The sequence below is a fragment of the Myotis lucifugus genome, unplaced genomic scaffold, assembly GCF_000147115.1.
Source record: "Myotis lucifugus unplaced genomic scaffold, Myoluc2.0 scaffold_7625, whole genome shotgun sequence".
In the NCBI taxonomy this organism is placed as follows: Eukaryota; Metazoa; Chordata; class Mammalia; order Chiroptera; family Vespertilionidae; genus Myotis; species Myotis lucifugus.
This window is the reverse complement of record NW_005878673.1, coordinates 71-7510: the sequence shown is the minus strand read 5'-3', so window position 1 is coordinate 7510 and position 7440 is coordinate 71. Positions and strand designations below refer to the sequence as shown.

At 67.2% G+C, this 7440-nt stretch overlaps 1 protein-coding gene across 1 annotated transcript; it reads left to right on the top strand.

Moving 5' to 3' along the window:
* Window positions 1-160: 160 nt before the first annotated feature.
* OPLAH (5-oxoprolinase, ATP-hydrolysing) lies at window positions 161-6035 on the top strand (the record flags this gene model as incomplete). The annotated part of the gene is made up of 18 exons (XM_006109270.3): window positions 161-247; window positions 317-508; window positions 963-1062; window positions 1606-1729; window positions 2081-2276; window positions 2355-2520; window positions 2628-2766; window positions 2844-2911; window positions 3005-3270; window positions 3380-3492; window positions 3579-3749; window positions 3961-4098; window positions 4189-4327; window positions 4439-4551; window positions 4761-4912; window positions 5413-5573; window positions 5660-5761; window positions 5861-6035. Coding segments are annotated over 18 exons (2602 nt in total), but the record flags the coding sequence as incomplete, so codon positions are not given.
* Window positions 6036-7440: the final 1405 nt, after the last annotated feature.

Sequence of the window (7440 nt, the reverse complement as noted above, 5' to 3'; positions counted from 1 at the left end):
AACTTTGCACAGTATGCATTAATACGGGATATAGAAAATCTAAGTACCTAAGTAGTCAAATGTGACCGTGTAGGAGCAGTAGGCACTATAATAGCTATCAATTTTGACATAATCTTGTTAGGATATGTAGGGAAGGTTAGGTCTCTAATATCAAGTGAAGCTTATACGGGTACCGCTGATGCTGCGGGAGGACCCTGCCAACTACGTGGACGCCCCCACCGAGGGCATCCGCCGCATCCTGGAGCAGGTGGGGGGGGCAGAGGGGCAGGGCGGGGAGGGGCCCAGGGCCAGAGCCTGACCCCACCGTGGTCCCCAGGAGGGGGGTGTGCTGCTGCCGAGGGACCGGCCTCTGGACACCAGTCGCATCGCCAGCATCCGCATGGGCACCACCGTGGCCACCAACGCGCTGCTGGAGCGGCAGGGGGAGCGGGTGGCGCTGCTGGTGACCCGCGGCTTCCGGGACCTGCTGCACGTGGGCACCCAGGCCCGGGAGGACCTCTTCGACCTGGTGAGCTCCCCCAGGCCAGCAGGCGGCTGGGTCCTCGTGGGGTGGGCAACCCTTGGAAGGGGCAGTGCCAGCCCAGGCCACCAGCTGGTAGGCAGCGAGGTGGCTCTGAGTGCTTTCAGCCGCCTCTGGGGTGCAACTTCCCCAGCTCCTCTCCCCCCTCATCTGCCACCACACCTGGGCCCAGGTGTGAGGTAGCTCACCCCAGCCTGTTCCCTGCTGGGGGAAGGAGCTGCTTTTGCGGGGGCACGGAAGTTGGCCACGCTCAGCTGTGGGGGGGCAGGGGGGAGGGAGCCGCCTCCTGGGTGGGCCGTGCTGGGGCTGCCCCTTCTGACTGTCTCCAGAGCCTGCCCATGGGCCTGTTGGGACACATTTCCGTGCCTGCACGGCCCACCCATGCGGGACCCCAGCCAGGACCCTCAGGCCTGGGCCCCCGCTAAGCCTCTGCCACCCCCAGGCCGTGCCCATGCCCGAGATGCTGTACGAAGAGGTGCTGGAGGTGGATGAACGAGTAGTGCTGTATCGTGGGGAGCCGGGCTCCGGGACGCCTGTCAAAGGTGTGTGCCTCGCCCTGGCCGGTGTGGCTCAGTGGACAGAGCGTCGGCCTGCGGACTGAAGGGTCCCGGGTTCGATTCTGGTCAAGGGCACTTGCCCAGGTTGCAGGCTCGATCCCCAGTAGGGGGCGTGCAGGAGGCAACCGATCCATGGTTCTCTCTCATCATTGATGTTTCTTTCTCTCCCTCTCCCTTCCTCTCTGAAATCAACAAAAAATATATATTTTTTAAAAAGGTGTGTGCCTCCAGCCCTAGCCGGTTTGGCTCGGTGGATAGAGCGTCGGCCTGCGGACCCAAGGGTCCCGGGTTCGATTCCTGTCAAGGGCATGTACCTTGGTTGCAGGCTCCTCCCTGGCCTGGGCCCTGGTCGGAGGCAACCAATCAATGTGTTTCTCTCACAGGATGTTTTTCTCTCTTTCCCTCTCTTCCACTCTCCCTAACAATCGATGGAAAAATATCCTGGGGGGAGGTCTGAAAAGTAGACAGGCGTGTGCCTCGGCGGCACCATCCCGGGGCCTCTGATGGGCAGTGGTGGCCTCCTTGCAGGCTGCACGGGGGACCTGCTGGAGGTGCAGCGGCCCGTGGACCTGGGGGCCCTGCGGGGGAAGCTGGAGGGGCTCCTGGACCGTGGCATCCGCAGCCTGGCGGTGGTCCTCATGCACTCCTACACGTGAGTGCGCGTGCCGGGTCCAGGGCTCCTGGCAGCGCCTCCCCCTCTGAAAGGCCTGCTCCAGGCCCTGGGTTTCCGCCCCAACCAGGGCATTGGGGAAGTGGGGGCATTAGGCCTGGCGCCCCAACCTGCCCCGCCCTGGCCCTGCCTCGGGCTGCCTCCTCCCAGAGCCTGGTCCTGCAGCTCTGCCTCCTCCCAGAGCCCCTCCCAGACCTGGATGCCCCTCCCAGCTCTGCCCCCCCTGGGGTGGGGGGCGGAAGCCTCCTGAGCAGCAGGCCAGGACCGAGTGGGGGGCAGTGGTTGGGGTGGGGGCGAGGGTGGGAAGGGCAGTGCTGCAGGTCCTTGTCGCAGGTGGGCCCAGCATGAGCAGCAGGTGGGTGCACTGGCCCGGGAGATGGGCTTCACGCACGTGGCGCTGTCCTCGGAGGCCATGCCCATGGTGCGCATCGTGCCGCGGGGGCACACGGCCTGTGCCGACGCCTACCTCACCCCCGCCATCCAGCGCTACGTGCAGGGCTTCTGCCGGGGCTTCCAGGGCCAGCTCAAGGTGAGACCCCCGCCGCCCGCTCCAGCCCCCCTCCCCGGGGCCTGCCCGGCCCCTCACCGCCTGCCCACCCGCCCGCAGGACGTGCAGGTGCTGTTCATGCGCTCCGATGGCGGCCTGGCGCCCATGGACGCCTTCAGTGGTTCCCGCGCCGTGTTGTCGGGCCCCGCTGGGGGCGTGGTTGGCTACTCTGCCACGACCTACCAGGCCGAGGGTGGCCAGCCTGTCATTGGTTTTGACATGGGAGGTACGAGGGCCGAAGGGTACGAGCCTTCCAGGGGAGGTTCCGCCGCCGGTGGGCAACGCAGGCGTCCAGGTCTGCGGGGTGACACTCACCACCAGACCCCCCACCAGGCACATCCACGGACGTGAGCCGCTACGCGGGGGAGTTCGAGCACGTCTTTGAGGCCAGCACGGCCGGCGTCACCCTCCAGGCCCCCCAGTTGGACATCAACACGGTCGCAGCTGGCGGGGGCTCCCGCCTCTTCTTCAGGTCAGCTCCCCACCTGGGCCAGGACCCCCTGCCCTGCCTCCCAACCCGCCTCCAATTCCACTTGTCTCTCCCCCAAGGTCCGGCCTGTTTGTGGTGGGGCCGGAGTCTGCAGGAGCCCACCCTGGCCCCGCCTGCTACCGTAAAGGTAAGATCTGGGGTCCCCCTGCAGGACCCTCCCCTGCTGCCCAGGCCCACCCACCTCTTCAGCCCCCAACCCCACGCTGTGCACACCCCCCAGGGGGCCCCGTGACCGTGACGGACGCTAATCTGGTTCTGGGCCGCCTGCTGCCTGCCTCCTTTCCCTGCATCTTTGGGCCGGGAGAGGACCAGCCTCTGTCTCCGGAGGCCTCCCGAAAGGCCCTGGAGGCTGTGGCCGCCGACATCAACAGCTTCCTGACCAACGGGCCTTGCCCCGCTTCCCCACTGAGCCTAGAGGAGGTGGCCATGGGGTTCGTGCGTGTGGCCAACGAGGCCATGTGCCGGCCCATCCGTGCCCTCACCCAGGTACGCCAGCCCTGCCCCCGGCCCCTCCCACTCAGGCAACCCCCGGGGGGTGAGGGGTCAGGAGCTGAACAGGGTAGGTTAGGCCCCTGACCCTCCTCTGGCTCCCTAGGCACGAGGTCACGACCCCTCGGCACACGTGCTGGCCTGCTTCGGAGGAGCTGGCGGGCAGCATGCCTGTGCCATCGCCCGGGCCCTGGGCATGGACACTGTGTACATTCACAGGTGTGTCTGGGCCTGGGGCCCGGGGCCCAGGAGGGGGGACGGCCCGGGGAGGCTCCCCTCACCGCCCGGTGGCCCCGTCTCCGCAGGCACAGCGGGCTGCTGTCGGCGCTGGGGCTAGCGCTGGCCGACGTGGTGCACGAGGCCCAGGAGCCCTGCTCCCTGCCCTACGTGCCTGAGACCTTCCTGCAGCTGGACCAGAGGCTGAGCCGGTTGGAGGAGCAGTGTGTGGACGCCCTGCGGGCCCAGGGCTTCCCCAGGTGGGGTCCTGGGGGCTGGGCTGGGCTGGGCTGGGCCCAGGGCTTGCAGCATCCCAGGCACCCTCTAGGCTGGTTCAGCACCTGACTTCCCCCTTGGTGCCAGGCCCCCTTCGGGCAGTGCTCAGGGAGGAATGGACCCTGAGGCTGGAGGAGGTGGGACGGGCGTCCTCACGGGGTGCCCGTGTGAGGGTCCCGCCCGTGCACCCCGCAGGTCCCAGATCCGCACCGAGGGCTTCCTGCACCTGCGCTACCAGGGCACGGACTGCGCCCTGATGGTGTCCGCCCACCAGCACCCGGCCACTGCCCGCTCTCCCCGCGCCGGCGACTTCGGGGCAGCGTTCGTGGAGAGGTACGCCAGCTCGAGGCCTGGGAGCCCTGGTGGGTCACCTGCTGGCCGGGCCGCCTGGCCCTGACCGCTCCCTCGGGCCGGCGGGCGCAGGTACATGAGGGAGTTTGGCTTCGTCATCCCTGAGCGGTCGGTGGTGGTGGACGATGTGCGGGTGAGGGGCACTGGCTGCAGCGGCCTTCGCCTGGAGGATGTCGCCAAAGCCCAGATGGGGCCCCCTCGGGTAGACAAGGTCAGTGGCCCTGCCACCCACACCCACCTGTGCACTCGGGGACCCGGGCAGGGGGGGATGGCGAGGCGGGGGACCTGGGTGCTGGGCCTCCTTCACCCCCCACCTCCTCAGATGACCCAGTGCTACTTTGAGGGGGGCTACCAGGAGACCCCCGTGTTCCTGCTGGGAGAGCTGGGCTACGGGCACAAGCTCCAGGGACCCTGCCTGATCATCGACAGCAACAGGTGGGCTGAGGCCAGCAGGTCGGGTCCTGGGGGTGCAGGTCGGGGCCACAGCTACGGGGGCCTGGCAGGGGGTTCTCTGGCCCCCGAGGCTGCAGGAATCTGGACTCTAGGGTCCCATTAGGTGGGACCCCCGCCTGGGGAAGCGAGGTTCCTGGTTGGGAGTGGGGTCTGGCTTGGCCCCTCCAGCCCCCCTGTGCCCCTGCCCCCAGCACCATCCTGGTGGAACCGGGCTGCCAGGCAGAGGTGACGGAGACGGGGGACATCCGCATCTCGGTGGGGGCCGAGACCTCCGGCACGGTGGGCGCCCAGCTCGACCCCATCCACCTGTCCATCTTCTCACACCGCTTCATGAGCATCGCGGGTGAGTGTGCGTGCCGCTGTCCTCCCGGCCCTCCTCCCCGTGGGGTCCGGTGGGGGGTCTGCCAGCCAGGCACAGGCGGTGCAGAAGGTGTTGCCGGGGGAGGGGCAGCAGCAGGATCGTGGCTGTGACAGGCCGAGCGGCGTGGCCCTGGCTCTGGGGGGGCACCGCCTCCCTGCACCCGCCGGCCTCGGGCGGAGCGTGCTTCCCTCCACAGCAGCCTCTGGTTGTGGGCAGGAAGCAGGCTCTGAGCAGTGAACCGATCCGAGCAGGGCCAGGCCAGGGGCCCCAGGCTCTGGCGGTGCCTGGCAGGGCAGGGACTGATGTGGGACCCCGGGTTCGTGCTGGGGCTCCAGGCCGCGGTGGGGGAGGGCGAGACCTGGCGTCCAGGTGGGCCGCCGCCGCCCTTGGGGCCTGGCTCAGGGACGTGGGTCCTGCCGCTCCTACCGGGGGCGGAGCTGTGGGCGAGGTGGGGCCAGCAGCACCGTCACTTGTTCCTCCAGAGCAGATGGGCCGCATCCTGCAGCGCACGGCCATCTCCACCAACATCAAGGAGCGCCTGGACTTCTCCTGCGCCCTCTTCGGGCCTGACGGGGGGCTGGTCTCCAACGCCCCCCACATCCCTGTGCACCTGGGCGCCATGCAGGAGACCGTGCAGTTCCAGGTTGACCAGGTCCTCTTCCCGCCTTCTCATCTGCCCCACCCCTAGCCCCGCCCCTTCTCGACCCCCAACCTGTGTCCTGGCTTCAGATCCAGCACTTGGGGGCTGACCTGCACCCTGGCGACGTGATGCTGAGCAACCATCCCAGTGCCGGGGGCAGCCACCTGCCAGACCTGACGGTCATCACACCGGTGAGGGCCTCTGCCTGGGGCCTGGGGGGGAGTGGGGAGGAGTGTGCCAGAAGGGGGGGCAGGGAGGCCAGACAGCTGACTGCCGCTCTCCACTCCTAGGTGTTCTGGCCGGGTCAGACTCGACCTGTGTTCTACGTGGCCAGCCGCGGGCACCACGCCGACATTGGGGGCATCACCCCAGGCTCCATGCCCCCGCACTCCACTGCCCTGCAGCAGGAGGGCGCTGTCTTTCTGTCCTTTAAACTTGTCCAGGGAGGCGTGTTCCAGGAGGAGGGTGAGTGGGAGTGGGCCGGGGGCCGGCGTTGGGGATTCAGTAGGCTGCTGCCTCCAGCCAGGCCAGGGCAGGTACAAGGCACAGCCCAGGGGCCCAGACCTGCCTTGAGGCTGGGGGAGCAGGTGGCGCTGAGCTGAGCTCTGCCTGGGCCCGGGAAGGAAGGCCTTGGTGGTCCTAGGGGCCACGAGTTGGCTGAGATACTGCAGGGACCAGGGCAGGAGGGCAAGGAGCCTGTGTCCAGGTGTTTCCATCTGCCCTGGGTTGGCACCGTGTCTGGGGGCTGCAGGCTCTTGGAAGGCCCAGGTCCAAGTCCTCGGGTGGTAGGGCCGCAGCGGCTGTGAAAGGCCCAGCCAGGTGCACGCTGGTCTGCCTGTGCCCCCTGCCCACATGCAGAGTGGAGGGGGGCCCAGGGGGTGGGGTGGGGCGGCTGCAGTTACCCTGGGGGTGCTGAGCCTTACACTGGGCAGCGAGGACAGAGTGGGGACAAGTGTTGGAGGTCGGGGTTGGTATTTGATGGGATTTGGGGGTGGGGGACAATGGAGTCTGCTGGACAGCCGGAGGATGGAGCTCCGGCTCCGAGGGGGTACAGAGCAGCTGCTGCGGGGATGGTGGGACCGAGGGGCAGTGGGGCCCAGGAGGGAGGAGCAGCAAAAATACAGAGCAGGTGCCCGGCTGGCGTGGCTCATGGGTGAGAATCAACCTATGAACCAGGAGGTCAGGGTTCAATTGGAGGTCAGGGCACATGCCTGGATTGCGGACTCGATCCCCAGTAGGGAGCATGCAGGAAGCAGCCAATCAGTGATTCTCTCGCATCATTAATGTTTCTCTCCCTCTCCCTTCCTCTCGGAAATCAATAAAAATATATCAGAAAAGAAAATACAGAGCAGGGTTGAGGCTGTAGGGGTCTGAGAGCCCAGGGCGCATCCCAGCGTGAGAGGAAGTGACGGGCAGGATGGAGGGTGGGGTAGCAGAGCCTCGGGCTGCCCAGGACCCGAAGAGAGTGGCCTAGGTTTGGCTGCTCCCTTGGTCAACGGGGATTGAGGGGGGGGCAGGGATCATGGGAGGGACACGTGCAGGAAGGTGGCAGAGGACCCAGCAGCCGGGTCCTCAGAGAGGACTCAACCTAGACTCTAGGGGGGCTTTCCTGGTGTGGAGGGGGGCCCTGGGGCAGGACCTGCACTGTTTACTGGGGGCTGGAGTCCTCATCCAGATTGGGGGGGGGTTGCTGCACAGACGGCCACACTGATGGTCTTTTCAAAGGGACTGGCTTGGGGGCGAGTGGGGGCTACAGGGATGAGGGCCGTGTGAGTGGGGGAGGGTCAAGGGAAGAGGTATTTTTCCTGGGAAAGGGGAGGTGGGACCCGAGGAAGCTTGAAAAGAGTGGGCCCAGGAGGTGAGGAGGCAG